This window comes from Lithobates pipiens, unplaced genomic scaffold (assembly GCF_037356315.1).
Source record: "Lithobates pipiens isolate NorthernLeopardFrog02 unplaced genomic scaffold, aLitPip1_a1.2 Scaffold_79, whole genome shotgun sequence".
Lineage (NCBI taxonomy): Eukaryota > Metazoa > Chordata > Amphibia > Anura > Ranidae > Lithobates > Lithobates pipiens.
Genome location: NW_027507902.1, coordinates 567,685 through 589,566, shown reverse-complemented (window position 1 = coordinate 589,566; position 21,882 = coordinate 567,685). Strand labels below are relative to the sequence as shown.

Sequence of the window (21,882 nt, the reverse complement as noted above, 5' to 3'; positions counted from 1 at the left end):
CTTCTTCATCAGCCCCCCAACAGTTATTTCCTTTTGTATCACTTGCTCCTCCTTATTAGATTGTAAGCTCTCAGGAGCAGGGCCCATCTAATGTATCTATTGTAATGAACTGTATTGGAACTGCAAGGTCTCTCTTTATACTGTAAACTATTGTCAGTATATAAATCATGTATAATAGTGAAAACATAGGGACAGTTCTGCTTCTCTCTTACCCGGTGATGTGAGGGGCGGCTGATTGGCCATCATGACGTCCTTGTAGAGATCCTTGTGTCCTTCTAAATACTCCCACTCCTCCATGGAGAAATAGACAGTGACATCCTGACACCTTATAGGAACCTGACACACACAATGATACAGTCACCATCCAGACACATCCCTTGTCTGTTACTGGATAATGTCCCAGAATTCCCAGAATCCTCCTCACCTCTCCTGTCAGCAGCTCTGTGATCTTATTGGTCAGTTCCAGGATCTTCTCTTCGCTCCTCTCAGAAGGCAAGGAATGAGGCGGAGGCACGAATATGCTGTTCTGTTTCCGACAGAATCCCTCTACCACCTGAAGTCTGTTGCTGTTGGTTGTGCGTCCGCCTGGTTTCTTCACAATGATGTAATCCTACAAAATAAAAGATCAGATGAATTTATGGCCACTGAAGTGCTTCACACCTCCCAGACACAGCAGAGTCTTAGAAGAGTTATATGCTCCCGCCCTCGGGTGACCGGACACTAGCAGGACCCCCATATAACCTCCCTCCACCCCCACCAATCCTCTGTTTTTGTGGTACTGTGTGGCTAGCACGGAAGACGCCCTCCAACAGATAACGCCTGAAGTGGGGGGAACATCTCTCCTGAGAGGGGTCCTTCATTAGTAGGACCCCAGTGGTAAGAGTAAGACCACTTGTCATAAGGTGACAAAGATCTATGAAAGGTTCCTTCCGTCCCTCCCAAATCTTCCCCCCCCCCCCAAGCCTAAATCTGGCGCCCCTTCATTGCAAACACTTGTGACCAAGTCCTGCTTCAAGCCCCTCGCAGTGATGGGGCGCTCGCAAGTGGGGGGTGTCCATCAGTCTTTGCGGTCTCTTGGGGTCCAGAACGTCATCTCCCAGGGGTACAAGTTAGGGTTCATTCTCCTCTCCCCACCCTAACTTTATACCTTTAAATCTTCCCCCAATCCCCACAAACACTAGGGATCTGCAAGCCATGCTGCAACAACTGTTTGTCTTGGGGGTCCCTGTTCCAGTGGAGGGTCAGGTCAGTCATTGCTGTCCTCCAACAGATCAACCTCCTGGAGACATTCAGGAGTCCTAACTGCACATGCTCCCCCTCCCCCACATCAGAGCTTTGGTGAGACTTCATCTCTCTGGTCTGTCCAGCTGACCTCTGCTTGGTAAATGGCCTTTGTCGGGGGGTCAGTCACACAAGTCCCCCTCCAGACCTTCTCTAGGGACTAAACTCATCGTTCAGGGACTTCCAATGGAGCCATTCATAGGAAAGGGTTCCACCAAAAAATGTGCCACTCCGCTCGGCCCGAGGGTGAATTCTCCTCATCTGCCACCTCTAATAACAGATCTGCACCGACAGCCCCCCGTTCTCCCCTCCATAGGATGTTGTAATGGAAATTTGTAGGTTCTGTATATAATTGTATTCTATTTTATATGTATTGCACGCTGCCCTCACTGTGCACACGGCACTAACAATGTTTTCAGTACATGTTCTGCATTCTTTCCAGTCCTGATTAGAATTAGCCGGCCTATGTAACGCCCCTTGTATTAGAATTAGCCTGCCTATGTTACGCCCCTTGTATTAGAATTAGCCTGCCTATGTTACGCCCCTTGTATTAGAATTAGTCTGCCTATGTTACGCCCCTTGTATTAGAATTAGTCTGCCTATGTAACGCCCCTTGTATTAGAATTAGCCTGCCTATGTTACGCCCCTTGTATTAGAATTAGCCTGCCTATGTTACGCCCCTTGTATTAGAATTAGCCTGCCTATGTAACGCCCCTTGTATTAGAATTAGCCTGCCTATGTTACGCCCCTTGTATTAGAATTAGCCGGCCTATGTTACGCCCCTTGTATTAGAATTAGCCTGCCTATGTTACGCCCCTTGTATTAGAATTAGCCTGCCTATGTAACGCCCCTTGTATTAGAATTAGCCGGCCTATGTTACGCCCCTTGTATTAGAATTAGCCTGCCTATGTTACGCCCCTTGTATTAGAATTAGCCTGCCTATGTAACGCCCCTTGTATTAGAATTAGCCTGCCTATGTAACGCCCCTTGTATTAGAATTAGCCTGCCTATGTTACGCCCCTTGTATTAGAATTAGCCTGCCTATGTTACGCCCCTTGTATTAGAATTAGCCTGCCTATGTAACGCCCCTTGTATTAGAATTAGCCTGCCTATGTAACGCCCCTTGTATTAGAATTAGCCTGCCTATGTTACGCCCCTTGTATTAGAATTAGCCTGCCTATGTAACGCCCCTTGTATTAGAATTAGCCTGCCTATGTAACGCCCCTTGTATTAGAATTAGCCTGCCTATGTTACTCCCCTTGTATTAGAATTAGCCTGCCTATGTAACGCCCCTTGTATTAGAATTAGCCGGCCTATGTTACGCCCCTTGTATTAGAATTAGCCTGCCTATGTAACGCCCCTTGTATTAGAATTAGCCTGCCTATGTTACGCCCCTTGTATTAGAATTAGCCTGCCTATGTTACGCCCCTTGTATTAGAATTAGCCTGCCTATGTAACGCCCCTTGTATTAGAATTAGCCTGCCTATGTAACGCCCCTTGTATTAGAATTAGCCTGCCTATGTTACGCCCCTTGTATTAGAATTAGCCTGCCTATGTAACGCCCCTTGTATAAGAAATAGCCTGCCTATGTTACGCCCCTTGTATTAGAATTAGCCTGCCTATGTAACGTCCCTTGTATTAGAAATAGCCTGCCTATGTAACGCCCCTTGTATTAGAATTAGCCTGCCTATGTTACGCCCCTTGTATTAGAATTAGCCTGCCTATGTAACGCCCCTTGTATTAGAATTAGCCGGCCTATGTTACGCCCCTTGTATTAGAATTAGCCTGCCTATGTAACGCCCCTTGTATTAGAATTAGCCTGCCTATGTTACGCCCATTGTATTAGAATTAGCCTGCCTATGTTACGCCCCTTGTATTAGAATTAGCCTGCCTATGTAACGCCCCTTGTATTAGAATTAGCCTGCCTATGTTACGCCCCTTGTATTAGAATTAGCCTGCCTATGTTACACCCCTTGTATTAGAATTAGCCTGCCTATGTTACGCCCCTTGTATTAGAATTAGACGGCCTATGTAACGCCCCTTGTATTAGAATTAGCCTGCCTATGTAACGCCCCTTGTATTAGAATTAGCCTGCCTATGTTACGCCCCTTGTATTAGAATTAGCCTGCCTATGTTACGCCCCTTGTATTAGAATTAGCCTGCCTATGTAACGCCCCTTGTATTAGAATTAGCCGGCCTATGTTACGCCCCTTGTATTAGAATTAGCCTGCCTATGTAACGCCCCTTGTATTAGAATTAGCCTGCCTATGTAACGCCCCTTGTATTAGAATTAGCCTGCCTATGTTACGCCCCTTGTATTAGAATTAGCCTGCCTATGTAACGCCCCTTGTATTAGAATTAGCCTGCCTATGTAACGCCCCTTGTATTAGAATTAGCCTGCCTATGTTACGCCCCTTGTATTAGAATTAGCCTGCCTATGTAACGCCCCTTGTATTAGAATTAGCCGGCCTATGTTACGCCCCTTGTATTAGAATTAGCCTGCCTATGTAACGCCCCTTGTATTAGAATTAGCCTGCCTATGTTACGCCCCTTGTATTAGAATTAGCCTGCCTATGTAACGCCCCTTGTATTAGAATTAGCCGGCCTATGTTACGCCCCCTTGTATTAGACTTAGCCTGCCTATGTAACGCCCCTTGTATTAGAATTAGCCTGCCTATGTTACGCCCCTTGTATTAGAATTAGTCTGCCTATGTAACGCCCCTTGTATTAGAATTAGCCTGCCTATGTTACGCCCCTTGTATTAGAATTAGCCTGCCTATGTAACGCCCCTTGTATTAGAATTAGCCTGCCTATGTAACGCCCCTTGTATTAGAATTAGCCTGCCTATGTTACGCCCCTTGTATTAGAATTAGCCTGCCTATGTTACGCCCCTTGTATTAGAATTAGCCTGCCTATGTTACGCCCCTTGTATTAGAATTAGCCTGCCTATGTTACGCCCCCTTGTATTAGAATTAGTCTGCCTATGTAACGCCCCTTGTATTAGAATTAGTCTGCCTATGTTACGCCCCTTGTATTAGAATTAGCCTGCCTATGTTACGCCCCTTGTATTAGAATTAGCCTGCCTATGTAACGCCCCTTGTATTAGAATTAGTCTGCCTATGTTACGCCCCTTGTATTAGAATTAGCCTGCCTATGTTACGCCCCTTGTATTAGAATTAGCCTGCCTATGTAACGCCCCTTGTATTAGAATTAGTCTGCCTATGTTACGCCCCTTGTATTAGAATTAGCCTGCCTATGTTACGCCCCTTGTATTAGAATTAGCCTGCCTATGTTACGCCCCTTGTATTAGAATTAGCCTGCCTATGTTACGCCCCTTGTATTAGAATTAGTCTGCCTATGTAACGCCCCTTGTATTAGAATTAGCCTGCCTATGTTACGCCCCTTGTATTAGAATTAGCCTGCCTATGTAACGCCCCTTGTATTAGAATTAGTCTGCCTATGTAACGCCCCTTGTATTAGAATTAGTCTGCCTATGTAACGCCCCTCAGTGAAGGAGAAATGGATTCCCAGGGTTTTTTTCCTGTTATCAGCCTTGCCGCCGTGTTTTGGATCAGTTGTAATCACACAAGTTGATATTGTGGTAATCCTATGTAAAGCGAGTTTGCGTAGTCCAGTCGTGAATTAATGATTGTTCCAACTACCACTGCTTTGTCATTCTTTGGGATAAAAGGGAGGAGTCTGCGGAGCATGCGCAGCAGATGGTGAGATCGACTGACTACAGATCCTATTTGCGCATCCATTGACATTTGTGCGTCTAAAATAACCCCGAGACTCTTCGCTTTGGTCTTTGGGGGAGATAGTCTGCCCAAAGACGGTTGGAGGAGACCAGGAGGTTTTGGTTGCGGGCTTATGATTTGGGTGTAAGATAAGAAGCTCTGTCTTTGATTGGTTCAGCTGGAGGGAGTTGGTGGTCATCCAGTCCTCTATTGATTTGAGGCAGTTTTCAAGTTGTTGTTGGTGATCTTTTTTTCCATTGATCCGGAAATAAAGTTGCGTGTCGTCAGCGTAAGAGTGGAAGCAGAGATCTGAGCATCTGATGATTTGAAGGAGTGGGTAAATGTTGAAGAGAACGGGTGACAACGGAGAGCCTTGAGGGACTCCGCAGGTGACTGCCCGAGTTTCGGAGAGGAATTTTCCTAGTTTCACTGTCTGTGACCGATTTCCTAGGAAAGACGCGAACCAATGGAGATCTATGTCTTGGACTCCGGCTACTTCTGTGAGGCGGACGAGTAGAGTATTGTGATCTACTGTATCAAACGCCTATGTAACGCCCCTTGTATTAGAATTAGTCTGCCTATGTTACGCCCCTTGTATTAGAATTAGTCTGCCTATGTTACGCCCCTTGTATTAGAATTAGCCGGCCTATGTTACGCCCCTTGTATTAGAATTAGTCTGCCTATGTTACGCCCCTTGTATTAGAATTAGTCTGCCTATGTTACGCCCCTTGTATTAGAATTAGCCTGCCTATGTTACGCCCCTTGTATTAGAATTAGCCTGCCTATGTTACGCCCCTTGTATTAGAATTAGCCTGCCTATGTTACGCCCCTTGTATTAGAATTAGCCTGCCAATGTTACGCCCCTTGTATTAGAATTAGCCTGCCTATGTTACGCCCCTTGTATTAGAATAAGCATGCCTATGTTACGCCCCTTGTATTAGAATTAGCCTGCCTATGTTACGCCCCTTGTATTAGAATTAGACGGCCTATGTTACGCCCCTTGTATTAGAATTAGCCGGCCTATGTTACACCCCCTTGTATTAGAATTAGCCGGCCTATGTTACACCCCCTTGTATTAGAATTAGCCGGCCTATGTTACGCCCCTTGTATTAGAATTAGACGGCCTATGTAACGCCCCTTGTATTAGAATTAGCCGGCCTATGTTACGCCCCTTGTATTAGAATTAGCCTGCCTATGTTACGCCCCTTGTATTAGAATTAGCCTGCCTATGTTACGCCCCTTGTATTAGAATTAGCCTGCCTATGTAACGCCCCTTGTATTAGAATTAGCCGGCCTATGTTACGCCCCTTGTATTAGAATTAGCCGGCCTATGTTACACCCCCTTGTATTAGAATTAGCCTGCCTATGTTACGCCCCTTGTATTAGAATTAGCCTGCCTATGTTACACCCCTTGTATCAGAATTAGCCGGCCTATGTTACGCCCCTTGTATTAGAATTAGCCTGCCTATGTAACGCCCCTTGTATTAGAATTAGCCTGCCTATGTAATGCCCCTTGTATTAGAATTAGCCGGCCTATGTTACGCCCCTTGTATTAGAATTAGACGGCCTATGTAACGCCCCTTGTATTAGAATTAGACGGCCTATGTTACGCCCCTTGTATTAGAATTAGCCGGCCTATGTTACACCCCCTTGTATTAGAATTAGCCTGCCTATGTTACGCCCCTTGTATTAGAATTAGCCTGCCTATGTTACGCCCCTTGTATCAGAATTAGCCGGCCTATGTTACGCCCCTTGTATTAGAATTAGCCTGCCTATGTTACGCCCCTTGTATTAGAATTAGCCTGCCTATGTTACGCCCCTTGTATTAGAATTAGCCGGCCTATGTTACGCCCCTTGTATTAGAATTAGCCTGCCTATGTTACGCCCCTTGTATTAGAATTAGCCGGCCTATGTTACGCCCCTTGTATTAGAATTAGTCTGCCTATGTAACGCCCCTTGTATTAGAATTAGCCTGCCTATGTTACACCCCCTTGTATTAGAATTAGTCTGCCTATGTAACGCCCCTTGTATTAGAATTAGCCGGCCTATGTTACGCCCCTTGTATTAGAATTAGACGGCCTATGTTACGCCCCTTGTATTAGAATTAGCCTGCCTATGTAACGCCCCTTGTATTAGAATTAGCCGGCCTATGTTACGCCCCTTGTATTAGAATTAGCCTGCCTATGTAACGCCCCTTGTATTAGAATTAGCCTGCCTATGTTACGCCCCTTGTATTAGAATTAGCCGGCCTATGTTACGCCCCTTGTATTAGAATTAGACGGCCTATGTTACACCCCTTGTATTAGAATTAGCCGGCCTATGTTACGCCCCTCGTATTAGAATAAGCATGCCTATGTTACGCCCCTTGTATTAGAATTAGCCTGCCTATGTTACGCCCCTCGTATTAGAATAAGCATGCCTATGTTACGCCCCTTGTATTAGAATTAGCCTGCCTATGTTACGCCCCTTGTATTAGAATAAGCATGCCTATGTTACGCCCCTTGTATTAGAATTAGCCGGCCTATGTTACACCCCCTTGTATTAGAATTAGCCGGCCTATGTTACGCCCCTTGTATTAGAATTAGACGGCCTATGTTACGCCCCTTGTATTAGAATTAGCCTGCCTATGTTACGCCCCTTGTATTAGAATTAGCCTGCCTATGTTACGCCCCTTGTATTAGAATTAGACGGCCTATGTTACGCCCCTTGTATTAGAATTAGCCTGCCTATGTTACGCCCCTTGTATTAGAATTAGCCTGCCTATGTAACGCCCCTTGTATTAGAATTAGACGGCCTATGTAACGCCTCTTGTATTAGAATTAGACGGCCTATGTTACGCCCCTTGTATTAGAATTAGACGGCCTATGTTACGCCCCTTGTATTAGAATTAGCCTGCCTATGTTACGCCCCTTGTATTAGAATTAGCCTGCCTATGTTACGCCCCTTGTATTAGAATTAGCCTGCCTATGTAACGCCCCTTGTATTAGAATTAGACGGCCTATGTAACGCCTCTTGTATTAGAATTAGACGGCCTATGTAACGCCTCTTGTATTAGAATTAGACGGCCTATGTAACGCCTCTTGTATTAGAATTAGACGGCCTATGTTACGCCCCTTGTATTAGAATTAGCCTGCCTATGTTACGCCCCTTGTATTAGAATTAGACGGCCTATGTTACGCCCCTTGTATTAGAATTAGTCTGCCTATGTTACGCCCCTTGTATTAGAATTAGACGGCCTATGTTACGCCCCTTGTATTAGAATTAGCCGGCCTATGTTACGCCCCTTGTATTAGAATTAGACGGCCTATGTTACGCCCCTTGTATTAGAATTAGCCGGCCTATGTTACGCCCCTTGTATTAGAATTAGCCTGCCTATGTTACGCCCCTTGTATTAGAATTAGCCGGCCTATGTTACGCCCCTTGTATTAGAATTAGCCTGCCTATGTTACGCCCCTTGTATTAGAATTAGCCTGCCTATGTAACGCCCCTTGTATTAGAATTAGACGGCCTATGTAACGCCTCTTGTATTAGAATTAGACGGCCTATGTTACGCCCCTTGTATTAGAGTTAGCCGGCCTATGTTACACCCCTTGTATTAGAATTAGCCGGCCTATGTTACGCCCCTTGTATTAGAATTAGCCTGCCTATGTTACGCCCCTTGTATTAGAGTTAGCCGGCCTATGTTACGCCCCTTGTATTAGAATTAGCCTGCCTATGTTACGCCCCTTGTATTAGAATTAGTCTGCCTATGTTACACCCCTTGTATTAGAATTAGTCTGCCTATGTTACACCCCTTGTATTAGAATTAGCCTGCCTATGTTACGCCCCTTGTATTAGAATTAGTCTGCCTATGTTACACCCCTTGTATTAGAATTAGCCTGCCTATGTTACGCCCCTTGTATTAGAATTAGTCTGCCTATGTTACACCCCTTGTATTAGAATTAGCCTGCCTATGTTACGCCCCTTGTATTAGAATTAGCCGGCCTATGTTACACCCCTTGTATTAGAATTAGCCGGCCTATGTTACACCCCTTGTATTAGAATTAGCCGGCCTATGTTACGCCCCTTGTTACCATAAACATACAATTGTAATATTAATGTGATACCTCCGTAATCATGTGTATAAAAACCTTCACATGCATCATAATAAAGGAGAACGGTTATTGGAAAGATGCGGAGCGAATCTTTTGTGTCTGTTCCCCACTTCAGTAGTTATTATTAATTTGGAACCCCTAATCAATATTTGGATAGGAGTCGCCTATCATCAAAATATCCATTTCAATGTCCTGACTTTTCTGAGCCCCACCTTCATCCTCGGGGGCTACAGGCTGCCGCGTGATTCCCTCTCTTCTGTAAGCCCGATCGCCCCCCCCCCTCGTATTATGTGCCGTCATCCAACACTCGCCAGAACCCGGGTCCAACATCAACAATCCTCCTACTAGAGCAAATCCCCCCTCCCCGGTCATGTGACCTCCCCCAATCCTCCTCACCTCCCACAATCCTCCTCACCCCTCCGGTCATGTCACCTCCCCCAATCCTCCTCACCTCCCCCAATCCTCCTCACCTCTCCAGTCATGTCACCTCCCCCAATCCTCCTCACCTCTCCGGTCATGTCACCTCCCCCAATCCTCCTCACCTCCCACAATCCTCCTCACCCCTCCGGTCATGTCACCTCCCCCAATCCTCCTCACCTCCCACAATCCTCCTCACCCCTCCGGTCATGTCACCTCTCCCAATCCTCCTCACCTCCCCCAATCCTCCTCACCTCTCCAGTCATGTCACCTCCCCCAATCCTCCTCACCTCTCCGGTCATGTCACCTCCCCCAATCCTCCTCACCTCCCACAATCCTCCTCACCCCTCCGGTCATGTCACCTCCCCCAATCCTCCTCACCTCCCCCAATCCTCCTCACCTCTCCAGTCATGTCACCTCCCCCAATCCTCCTCACCTCTCCGGTCATGTCACCTCCCCCAATCCTCCTCACCTCTCCGGTCATGTGACCTCCCCCAATCCTCCTCACCTCTCCGGTCATGTGACCTCCCACAATCCTCCTCACCTCTTCGGTCATGTGACCTCCCACAATCCTCCTCACCTCTACGGTCATGTGACCTCCCACAATCCTCCTCACCTCTCCGGTCATGTGACCTCCTCTAATCCTCCTCACCTCTCCGGTCATGTGACCTCCCCCAATCCTCCTCACCTCCCACAATTCTCTTCACCTATCCTCTTCACCTCCCACAATCCTCCTCACCTCCCACAATCCTCCTCACCTCTCCAGTCATGTCACCTCCCACAATCCTCCTCACCTCTCCAGTCATGTCACCTCCCACAATCCTCCTCACCTCTCCGGTCATATCACCTCCCAGAATCCTCCTCACCTCTCCGGTCATGTCACCTCCCACAATCCTCCTCACCTCTCCGGTCATGTCACCTCCCACAATCCTCCTCACCTCTCTGGTCATGTCACCTCCCACAATCCTCCTCACCTCTCCGGTCATGTGACCTCCCACAATCCTCCTCACCTCTCCGGTCATGTGACCTCCCACAATCCTCCTCACCTCTCCGGTCATGTGACCTCCCACAATCCTCCTCACCTCTCCGGTCATGTGACCTCCCACAATCCTCCTCACCTTCCCCAATCCTCCTCACCTCTCCAGTCATGTGACCTCCCACAATCCTCCTCACCTCTCCGGTCATGTGACCTCCTCTAATCCTCCTCACCTCTCCGGTCATGTGACCTCCCCCAATCCTCCTCACCTCCCACAATTCTCTTCACCTATCCTCTTCACCTCCCACAATCCTCCTCACCTCCCACAATCCTCCTCACCTCTCCAGTCATGTCACCTCCCACAATCCTCCTCACCTCTCCGGTCATGTCACCTTCCACAATCCTCCTCACCTCTCCGGTCATGTCACCTTCCACAATCCTCCTCACCTCTCCGGTCATATCACCTCCCAGAATCCTCCTCACCTCTCCGGTCATGTCACCTTCCACAATCCTCCTCACCTCTCCGGTCATATCACCTCCCAGAATCCTCCTCACCTCTCCGGTCATGTCACCTCCCACAATCCTCCTCACCTCTCCGGTCATGTCACCTCCCACAATCCTCCTCACCTCTCCGGTCATGTCACCTCCCACAATCCTCCTCACCTCTCCGGTCATGTGACCTCCCACAAACCTCCTCACTTCTCCGGTCATGTGACCTCCCACAATCCTCCTCACCTCTCCGGTCATGTGACCTCCCACAATCCTCCTCACCTCTCCGGTCATGTGACCTCCCACAATCCTCCTCACCTTCCCCAATCCTCCTCACCTCTCCAGTCATGTGACCTCCCACAATCCTCCTCACCTCTCCGGTCATGTGACCTCCTCTAATCCTCCTCACCTCTCCGGTCATGTGACCTCCCACAATCCTCCTCACCTCTCCGGTCAGCAGGTAGATGATCTCTAGGGTGATGTTGAGAATCCTCTGGGTCACCTCTGTCCCGTCCTCCATCTTTGGTGGGTGATGATCTCCTACAGATGAATACAACTTGAATTCAGGTCCTACCTGCAGATTACAGGAACATGACAAATAAGATATCTTCTCCATTAGAGGTCAAATGATATATCGGCCAATATTTGGCCTTTAAGAAATCGGCCGATTATCTCCCTTCCCCACACCCCTAAATCTCTTCCCCACAGCCCTACCCCCCTTCACAGCCCTGCCTCCCTTCCTTACACCCCTACCCCCCTTCCCCACACACCTCCTACCCCCGCTTCCCCACACACCCCCTACCCCCCCCTTCCCCACCCAAACCCCTACCCCCCCTTCCCCTTCCCCACACACCCCTACCTCCCTTCCACACACCCCTACCCCCCTTCCCCACCTGCCAGTGCCAGCCGGTACCACCTGCCAAAAAAAGAAAAATTGGCTTAAAATATCGGCTGCAAAAATCGGCATCATATATCGGCCGTCCCGACTTCTAAATATCAGCATCGGCCAGAGAAAAACCCACATTGATCCCCCTCTAATCACCATGTATAAATACATAAAGGGGGGGGGATATGATCTCCATGTATAAATACATAAAGGGGGGGGGATATGATCTCCATGTATAAATACATAAGGGGGGATATGATCTCCGTGTATAAATACATAAGGGGGGGATATGATCTCCATGTATAAATACATAAGGGGGGTATGATCTCCATGTATCAATACATAAGGGGGGTATGATCTCCATGTATAAATACATAAGGGGGGGTATGATCTCCATGTATAAATACATAAGGGGGGTATGATCTCCATGTATAAATACATAAGGGGGTATGATCTCCATGTATAAATACATAAGGGGGGGTATGATCTCCATGTATAAATACATAAGGGGGGGTATGATCTCCATGTATAAATACATAAGGGGGGGTATGATCTCCATGTATAAATACATGAGGGGGATATGATCTCCATGTATAAATACATGAGGGGGATATGATCTCCATGTATAAATACATAAGGGGGGGTAATGATCTCCATGTATAAATACATAAGGGGGGTATGATCTCCATGTATCAATACATAAGGGGGGGATATGATCACCATGTATCAATACATAAGGGGGGGTATGATCTCCATGTATAAATACATAAGGGGGGTATGATCTCCATGTATAAATACATAAGGGGGTATGATCTCCATGTATAAATACATAAGGGGGATATGATCTCCATGTATAAATACATAAAGGGGGGGGGATATGATCTCCATGTATAAATACACAAGGGGGGGATATGATCTCCATGTATAAATACATAAGGGGGTATGATCTCCATGTATAAATACATAAGGGGGGGGTATGATCTCCATGTATAAATACATAAGGGGGTATGATCTCCATGTATCAATACATAAGGGGGGGATATGATCTCCATGTATAAATACATAAGGGGGATATGATCTCCGTGTATAAATACATAAAGGGGGGGATATGATCTCCATGTATAAATACATAAGGGGGATATGATCTCCATGTATAAATACATAAGGGGGGATATGATCTCTGTGTATAAATACATAAGGGGGGATATGATCTCCGTGTATAAATACATAAGGGGGGTTATGATCTCCATGTATAAATACATAAGGGGGGTATGATCTCCATGTATAAATACATAAGGGGGATATGATCTCCATGTATAAATACATAAGGAGGGATATGATCTCCATGTATAAATACATAAGGGGGGATATGATCTCCGTGTATAAATACATGAGGGGGGGTATGATCTCCATGAATAAATACATAAGGGGGATATGATCTCCTTGTATAAATAAATAAAGGGGGGATATGATCTCCATGTATAAATACATAAGGGGGGGGGGTAATGATCTCCATGTATAAATACATAAGGGGGGTATGATCTCCATGTATAAATACATAAGGGGGATATGATCTCCATGTATAAATACATAAGGGGGATATGATCTCCATGTATAAATACATAAGGGGGATATGATCTCCATGTATAAATACATAAAGGGGGGGGGGGGGGATATGATCTCCATGTATAAATACATAAGGGGGGGATATGATCTCCATGTATAAATACATAAGGGGGGATATGATCTCCATGTATCAATACATAAGGGGGGTATGATCTCCATGTATCAATACATAAGGGGGGGGTATGATCTCCATGTATAAATACATAAGGGGGGTATGATCTCCATGTATCAATACATAAGGGGGGGTATGATCTCCATGTATAAATACATAAGGGGGGGTATGATCTCCATGTATAAATACATAAGGGGGGGGGTATGATCTCCATGTATAAATACATGAGGGGGGTATGATCTCCATGTATAAATACATAAGGGGGGGGTAATGATCTCCATGTATAAATACATAAGGGGGGTATGATCTCCATGTATCAATACATAAGGGGGGGATATGATCACCATGTATCAATACATAAGGGGGGGGTATGATCTCCATGTATAAATACATAAGGGGGGTATGATCTCCATGTATAAATACATAAGGGGGGTATGATCTCCATGTATAAATACATAAGGGGGTATGATCTCCATGTATAAATACATAAGGGGGGGTATGATCTCCATGTATAAATACATAAGGGGGTATGATCTCCATGTATCAATACATAAGGGGGTATGATCTCCATGTATAAATACATAAGGGGGATATGATCTCCATGTACAAATACATAAGGGGGGGGGGATATGATCTCCATGTATAAATACATAAGGGGGGTATGATCTCCATGTATAAATACATAAGGGGGATATGATCTCCGTGTATAAATACATAAAGGGGGGGATATGATCTCCATGTATAAATACATAAGGGGGATATGATCTCCATGTATAAATACATAAGGGGGGATATGATCTCCATGTATAAATACATAAGGGGGGTATGATCTCCATGTATAAATACATAAGGGGGATATGATCTCCGTGTATAAATAAAGAGGGGATATGATCTCCATGTATAAATACATAAGGGGGGATATGATCTCCGTGTATAAATACATAAGGGGGGGTATGATCTCCATGTATAAATACATAAGGGGGATATGATCTCCGTGTATAAATAAAGGGGGGATATGATCTCCATGTATAAATACATAAGGGGGGATATGATCTCCGTGTATAAATACATAAGGGGGGATATGATCTCCGTGTATAAATACATGAGGGGGGGTATGATCTCCATGTATAAATACATAAGGGGGATATGATCTCCGTGTATAAATAAAGGGGGGATATGATCTCCATGTATAAATACATAAGGGGGGATATGATCTCCGTGTATAAATACATGAGGGGGGGTATGATCTCCATGTATAAATACATAAGGGGGATATGATCTCCATGTATAAATACATAAGGGGGGATATGATCTCCATGTATAAATACATAAGGGGGGATATGATCTCCGTGTATAAATACATAAGGGGGGGATATGATCTCCGTGTATAAATACATAAGGGGGGGATATGATCTCCGTGTATAAATACATAAGGGGGGGGTATGATCTCCATGTATAAATACATAAGGGGGATATGATCTCCGTGTATAAATACATAAGGGGGGGATATGATCTCCATGTATAAATACATAAGGGGGGTATGATCTCCATGTATCAATACATAAGGGGGGGGTATGATCTCCATGTATAAATACATAAGGGGGGTATGATCTCCATGTATCAATACATAAGGGGGGTATGATCTCCATGTATAAATACATAAGGGGGGGTATGATCTCCATGTATAAATACATAAGGGGGGGGTAATGATCTCCATGTATAAATACATAAGGGGGGGTATGATCTCCATGTATAAATACATGAGGGGGGTATGATCTCCATGTATAAATACATAAGGGGGGGTATGATCTCCATGTATAAATACATGAGGGGGGTATGATCTCCATGTATAAATACATAAGGGGGGATATGATCTCCATGTATAAATACATAAGGGGGGTATGATCTCCATGTATAAATACATAAGGGGGGTATGATCTCCATGTATCAATACATAAGGGGGGGATATGATCACCATGTATCAATACATAAGGGGGGGTATGATCTCCATGTATAAATACATAAGGGGGGTATGATCTCCATGTATAAATACATAAGGGGGGTATGATCTCCATGTATAAATACATAAGGGGGGTATGATCTCCATGTATAAATACATAAGGGGGATATGATCTCCATGTATAAATACATAAAGGGGGGGGGATATGATCTCCATGTATAAATACATAAGGGGGGGATATGATCTCCATGTATAAATACATAAGGGGGGTATGATCTCCATGTATCAATACATAAGGGGGGGGTATGATCTCCATGTATAAATACATAAGGGGGGTATGATCTCCATGTATCAATAAATAAGGGGGGGTATGATCTCCATGTATAAATACATAAGGGGGGGTATGATCTCCATGTATAAATACATAAGGGGGGTATGATCTCCATGTATAAATACATGAGGGGGGTATGATCTCCATGTATAAATACATAAGGGGGGGTATGATCTCCATGTATAAATACATGAGGGGGGTATGATCTCCATGTATAAATACATAAGGGGGGATATGATCTCCATGTATAAATACATAAGGGGGGTATGATCTCCATGTATCAATACATAAGGGGGGGATATGATCACCATGTATCAATACATAAGGGGGGGTATGATCTCCATGTATAAATACATAAGGGGGGTATGATCTCCATGTATAAATACATAAGGGGGGTATGATCTCCATGTATAAATACATAAGGGGGGGGGGGGGTATGATCTCCATGTATAAATACATAAGGGGGTATGATCTCCATGTATAAATACATAAGGGGGTATGATCTCCATGTACAAATACATAAGGGGGGGGGGGATATGATCTCCATGTATAAATACATAAGGGGGGGTATGATCTCCGTGTATAAATACATAAAGGGGGGGATATGATCTCCATGTATAAATACATAAGGGGGATATGATCTCCATGTATAAATACATGAGGGGGGATATGATCTCCATGTATAAATACATAAGGGGGGTATGATCTCCATGTATAAATACATAAGGGGGATATGATCTCCGTGTATAAATACATAAGGGGGGTTATGATCTCCATGTATAAATACATAAGGGGGGTATGATCTCCATGTATAAATACATAAGGGGGATATGATCTCCATGTATAAATACATAAGGAGGGATATGATCTCCATGTATAAATACATAAGGGGGGATATGATCTCCGTGTATAAATACATGAGGGGGGGTATGATCTCCATGTATAAATACATAAGGGAAATATGATCTCCGTGTATAAATAAATAAAGGGGGGATATGATCTCCATGTATAAATACACAAGGGGGGATATGATCTCCATGTATAAATACATAAGGGGGGATATGATCTCCGTGTATAAATAAATAAAGGGGGGATATGATCTCCATGTATAAATACATAAGGGGGGATATGATCTCCGTGTATAAATACATAAGGGGGGATATGATCTCCATGTATAAATACATAAGGGGGGATATGATCTCCATGTATAAATACATAAGGGGGGATATGATCTCCGTGTATAAATAAATAAAGGGGGGATATGATCTCCATGTATAAATACATAAGGGGGATATGATCTCCATGTATAAATACATGAGGGGGGGTATGATCTCCATGTATAAATACATAAGGGGGATATGATCTCCGTGTATAAATAAAGGGGGGATATGATCTCCATGTATAAATACATAAGGGGGGATATGATCTCCGTGTATAAATACATGAGGGGGGGTATGATCTCCATGTATAAATACATAAGGGGGATATGATCTCCATGTATAAATACATAAGGGGGGATATGATCTCCATGTATAAATACATAAGGGGGGATATGATCTCCGTGTATAAATACATGAGGGGGGGTATGATCTCCATGTATAAATACATAAGGGGGATATGATCTCCATGTATAAATACATAAGGGGGATATGATCTCCATGTATAAATACATAAGGGGGGATATGATCTCCGTGTATAAATAAATAAAGGGGGGATATGATCTCCATGTATAAATACATAAGGGGGGATATGATCTCCGTGTATAAATACATAAGGGGGGATATGATCTCCGTGTATAAATACATAAGGGGGGGATATGATCTCCGTGTATAAATACATAAGGGGGGGATATGATCTCCGTGTATAAATACATAAGGGGGGGATATGATCTCCGTGTATAAATACATAAGGGGGGGATATGATCTCCGTGTATAAATACATAAGGGGGGGATATGATCTCCATGTATAAATACATAAGGGGGGATATGATCTCCATGTATAAATACATAAGGGGGGATATGATCTCCGTGTATAAATACATAAGGGGGGGGGGTATTGATCTCCATGTATAAATACATAAGGGGGATATGATCTCCGTGTATAAATACATAAGGGGGATATGATCTCCGTGTATAAATACATAAGGGGGGGGGGTATTGATCTCCATGTATAAATACATAAGGGGGATATGATCTCCATGTATAAATACATAAGGGGGGATATGATCTCCATGTATAAATACATAAGGGGGGATATGATCTCCATGTATAAATACATAAGGGGGGATATGATCTCCGTGTATAAATACATAAGGGGGGATATGATCTCCATGTATAAATACATAAGGGGGATATGATCTCCATGTATAAATACATAAGGGGGGATATGATCTCCGTGTATAAATACATAAGGGGGATATGATCTCCGTGTATAAATACATAAGGGGGATATGATCTCCGTGTATAAATACATAAGGGGGATATGATCTCCATGTATAAATACATAAGGGGGGATATGATCTCCGTGTATAAATACATAAGGGGGGATATGATCTCCGTGTATAAATACATAAGGGGGGATATGATCTCCATGTATAAATACATAAGGGGGATATGATCTCCATGTATAAATACATAAGGGGGGATATGATCTCCGTGTATAAATACATAAGGGGGGATATGATCTCCATGTATAAATACATAAGGGGGGATATGATCTCCATGTATAAATACATAAGGGGGGATATGATCTCCATGTATAAATACATAAGGGGGGATATGATCTCCATGTATAAATACATAAGGGGGGATATGATCTCCGTGTATAAATACATAAGGGGGGATATGATCTCCGTGTATAAATACATAAGGGGGGGATATGATCTCCGTGTATAAATACATAAGGGGGGGATATGATCTCCGTGTATAAATACATAAGGGGGGGATATGATCTCCGTGTATAAATACATAAGGGGGGGATATGATCTCCGTGTATAAATACATAAGGGGGGGATATGATCTCCATGTATAAATACATAAGGGGGGATATGATCTCCATGTATAAATACATAAGGGGGGATATGATCTCCGTGTATAAATACATAAGGGGGGGGGGTATTGATCTCCATGTATAAATACATAAGGGGGATATGATCTCCGTGTATAAATACATAAGGGGGATATGATCTCCGTGTATAAATACATAAGGGGGGGGTATTGATCTCCATGTATAAATACATAAGGGGGATATGATCTCCATGTATAAATACATAAGGGGGGATATGATCTCCATGTATAAATACATAAGGGGGGATATGATCTCCATGTATAAATACATAAGGGGGGATATGATCTCCGTGTATAAATACATAAGGGGGGATATGATCTCCATGTATAAATACATAAGGGGGATATGATCTCCATGTATAAATACATAAGGGGGGATATGATCTCCGTGTATAAATACATAAGGGGGATATGATCTCCGTGTATAAATACATAAGGGGGATATGATCTCCGTGTATAAATACATAAGGGGGATATGATCTCCATGTATAAATACATAAGGGGGGATATGATCTCCGTGTATAAATACATAAGGGGGGATATGATCTCCGTGTATAAATACATAAGGGGGGATATGATCTCCATGTATAAATACATAAGGGGGATATGATCTCCATGTATAAATACATAAGGGGGGATATGATCTCCGTGTATAAATACATAAGGGGGGATATGATCTCCATGTATAAATACATAAGGGGGGATATGATCTCCATGTATAAATACATAAGGGGGGATATGATCTCCATGTATAAATACATAAGGGGGGATATGATCTCCATGTATAAATACATAAGGGGGGATATGATCAACATGTATAAATACATAAGGGGGGATATGATCTCCAAGTATAAATACATAAGGGGGATATGATCTCCATGTATAAATACATAAGGGGGGGATATGATCTCCGTGTATAAATACATAAGGGGGGATATGATCTCCGTGTATAAATATATAAGGGGGGTCCATATAGTGAACTTGGTGTTGAGTTATTCTCTTTACGGTCATCACAGAGGACAAGGGGGTCTCTTTAAATCTGGAGGAAAAGAGATTACGGAAAGGTTTCTTCACAGTAAGAGCTGTGAGGACGTGGAATGGACTCCTCCGGAGGGGATCCGGACAGATGAGAAAAGTCGGGATTATTTCCTGAATGTACAGAATATAACGGGGGACATTTGTAGGGAGATCCGGGGTATCTGGCGTCTCTCGGGGGATCAGGAAGGAATTGTTCCTCTACTGGAGTAGATTGGAGAAAACTTTGCTGGAGTTTCACATTCCTCTGGATCACCGGTGTGTATAGGATTGTATATATAGAGGGGGAGGGGTGATAGACACATTATAGAGGAATATTACCCCCTCCAGTGATGTATACACTGTATAATATACAGGGGAGGGGGAGGGGTGATAGACACATTATAGAGGAATATTACCCCCTCCAGTGATGTACACACTGTATAATATAGGGGGAGGGGCGATATACACAGTATAGAGGTATAATACCCCCTCCAGTGATGTACACACTGTAATATATACAGGGGAGGGGGTATATAGGAGGGGGAGGGGTGATATACACAGTATAGCGATATAATACCCCCTCCAGTGATGTAAACACTGTATAATATACAGGGGAGGGGGTATATAAGAGGGGGAGGGGTGATATACACAGTATAGAGGTATAATACCCCCTCCAATGACGTACACACTGTATAATATACAGAGGATGGGTGATATACACAGTATAGAGGTATATTACCCCTTCCAGTGACGTATACACTGTATAATATACAGGGGAGGGGGTATATAGAGGGGGAGGGGTGATAGACACATTATAGAGGTATAATACCCCCTCCAATGACGTACACACTGTATAATATACAGAGGATGGGCGATATACACAGTATAGAGGTATATTACCCCTTCCAGTGACGTATACACTGTATAATATACAGGGGAGGGGGAGGGGTGATAGACACATTATAGAGGTATATTACCCCCTCCAGTGACGTACACACTGTATAATATAGGGGGAGGGGTGATATACACAGTATAGAGGTATAATACCCCCTCCAGTGACGTACACACTGTAATATATACAGGGGAGGGGTATATAGGAGGGGGAGGGGTGATATACACAGTATAGCGATATAATACCCCCTCCAGTGATGTACACACTGTATAATATACAGGGGAGGGGGTATATAAGAGGGGGAGGGGTGATATACACAGTATAGAGGTATAATACCCCCTCCAATGACGTACACACTGTATAATATACAGAGGATGGGTGATATACATAGTATAGAGGTATATTACCCCCTCCAGTGACGTACACACTGTATAATATATAGGGGGAGGAGATATATAGGAGGGGGAGGGGTGATAGACACATTGTAGCGGTATATAACCCCCTCCAGTGACGTACACACTGTAATATATACAGGAGGGGGAGGGTGGCGTGGAACGGGTCGGGAGTCTCACCTCGGTCGCTGCACTCGCTATGAACGATCAGGAAGTGAGCGCGGAGTGTCGGAGGGAATGATATCTCCGGACACTAGAGGGGGAGGGAGGTGTCCCCAGAAGGGCCGCCATGTTTCCGGAGTCTGGTCTCATGTAGGGAAGTTCTTATTGGCTGATCCTCCGCTGGGAAGAGGCGGGGTTCGAGCAGACAGAGCGCAGGGTATTACAGTCCGATCAGATCAGTGATATGACCCCCCCACACACACCGATCGGCTGAGATTCATAGGAACACACGTACAGAGGACACATCGCCCTCTAGAGGCGGACATACCTAAATAACACAATTCCCACAATCCTCCGTGATGTCACTTCCGATGACGTGTCTGAACTTCCGGCTGAAGGAACGCTCAGTCAGAAGACAGAAGAGCAGGGATGATGCATTGTGGGG

The 21,882-nt window shown here is 44.3% G+C and overlaps 1 protein-coding gene across 2 annotated transcripts in view; it reads right to left on the bottom strand.

Moving 5' to 3' along the window:
* The window catches only part of LOC143959998 (uncharacterized), a 43,420-nt gene extending 21,538 nt beyond the window's left edge, over positions 1-21,882 (bottom strand). The window contains exons 1-4 of one of the 2 annotated variants that reach the window (XM_077468248.1): positions 21,766-21,882; positions 11,440-11,568; positions 425-610; positions 213-336 (exon numbers count right to left, since the gene is read on the bottom strand). In XM_077468248.1, coding sequence (XP_077324374.1) covers positions 213-336; positions 425-610; positions 11,440-11,514 — 385 coding nt within the window. In that variant the 5' untranslated portion in view covers positions 11,515-11,568; positions 21,766-21,882. Of the gene's footprint in view, positions 1-212; positions 337-424; positions 611-11,439; positions 11,569-21,455; positions 21,605-21,765 lie in introns of those variants that run through there. The other variant, XM_077468247.1, reaches the window with a different exon arrangement.